The sequence below is a fragment of the Carlito syrichta genome, unplaced genomic scaffold (assembly GCF_000164805.1).
Source record: "Carlito syrichta isolate Samal-C Ts95f unplaced genomic scaffold, Tarsius_syrichta-2.0.1 Scaffold115637, whole genome shotgun sequence".
NCBI classification, from domain to species: Eukaryota; Metazoa; Chordata; class Mammalia; order Primates; family Tarsiidae; genus Carlito; species Carlito syrichta.
Window position 1 is genome coordinate 336,517 of NW_007059733.1, and position 770 is coordinate 337,286.

General features: G+C 70.3%; 1 protein-coding gene across 1 annotated transcript in view; it reads right to left on the bottom strand.

Annotated features, from left to right (window-relative positions):
- Positions 1 to 767, bottom strand: part of LOC103275646 (zinc finger protein GLI2) — a gene marked incomplete at its 5' end in the record, with an annotated part of 1,776 nt that extends 1,009 nt beyond the window's left edge. Inside the window, one exon of the mRNA XM_008073047.1 lies at positions 1 to 767. This exon is cut by the window's left edge and continues 2 nt beyond it. Within this exon, the coding sequence (XP_008071238.1) occupies positions 1 to 767 (767 nt within the window).
- Positions 768 to 770: the final 3 nt, after the last annotated feature.

A 770-nucleotide genomic window follows, 5' to 3' on the forward strand; every position in this document is an offset into this window, starting at 1 on the left:
GCACGAACCCCACGGTGGCGACCGGCGGGACTGGGCTCAAGGGGCGGCCGGGGCTGCACCGGGCCGAAGCCTGATGGCGCCCCTCCCATCGTGCCTGGCGGGGGCTCCAGGAAGCCGGGCTGGTGGGGAGGCAGAAGGCTGGGGCCCTGGTGGAAGCCCTCTTGGCTCATGGGGGCCGCCAGGTGATGGTTCTGCTGTGGGTAGCTCTGGACCGGGTGAGGTGGCGGCACCCCGGCCAGAGCCGAGCTGGGAACCCCGAGTTCCCTGTGGCGGCCGCCCATCATGGTAGGGTCAGGCACAACTTGCGTTTGCTGAAGATGTGCCAGGTGGCCTGGCTTGGCCGTCATGCTGCTGCAGGACACCGGGAACTGGCTGAAGGCCCCGCTCACGGTGCTGGGGCTCAGCTGGGGGTGGGCTTGGCCATAGCTGGCATGGGGGCTCATAGTGGTGGCCGGGCCGGGACACTGGCCGCCCGCAGCTGGCTGTCGCAACTGCTGCACGTAGTTTGCCCTGGGTGCAGAGGGGCCCCCGCCGCGGGGCTGAAGGTGTGGCTGGGTGCTGTCCAGGCCCGCGGGGCTCACCTGCAGGCCTTGTGGACCGTAGCCTGGGTACTGGCCAAAGGCCGGCTTCTGCGACGCCACAGCCAGGCTGCCCTGAGGAAAGGCGGGCGGCTTCGCCTGGCTGGCCAAGGCGTCCACGGTGCCGGAGCTCACCTCGTTCCACTGCACGGGCATGTTGCTTTTGCTCAGGCTGGAGGGCGCCGCGTAGCC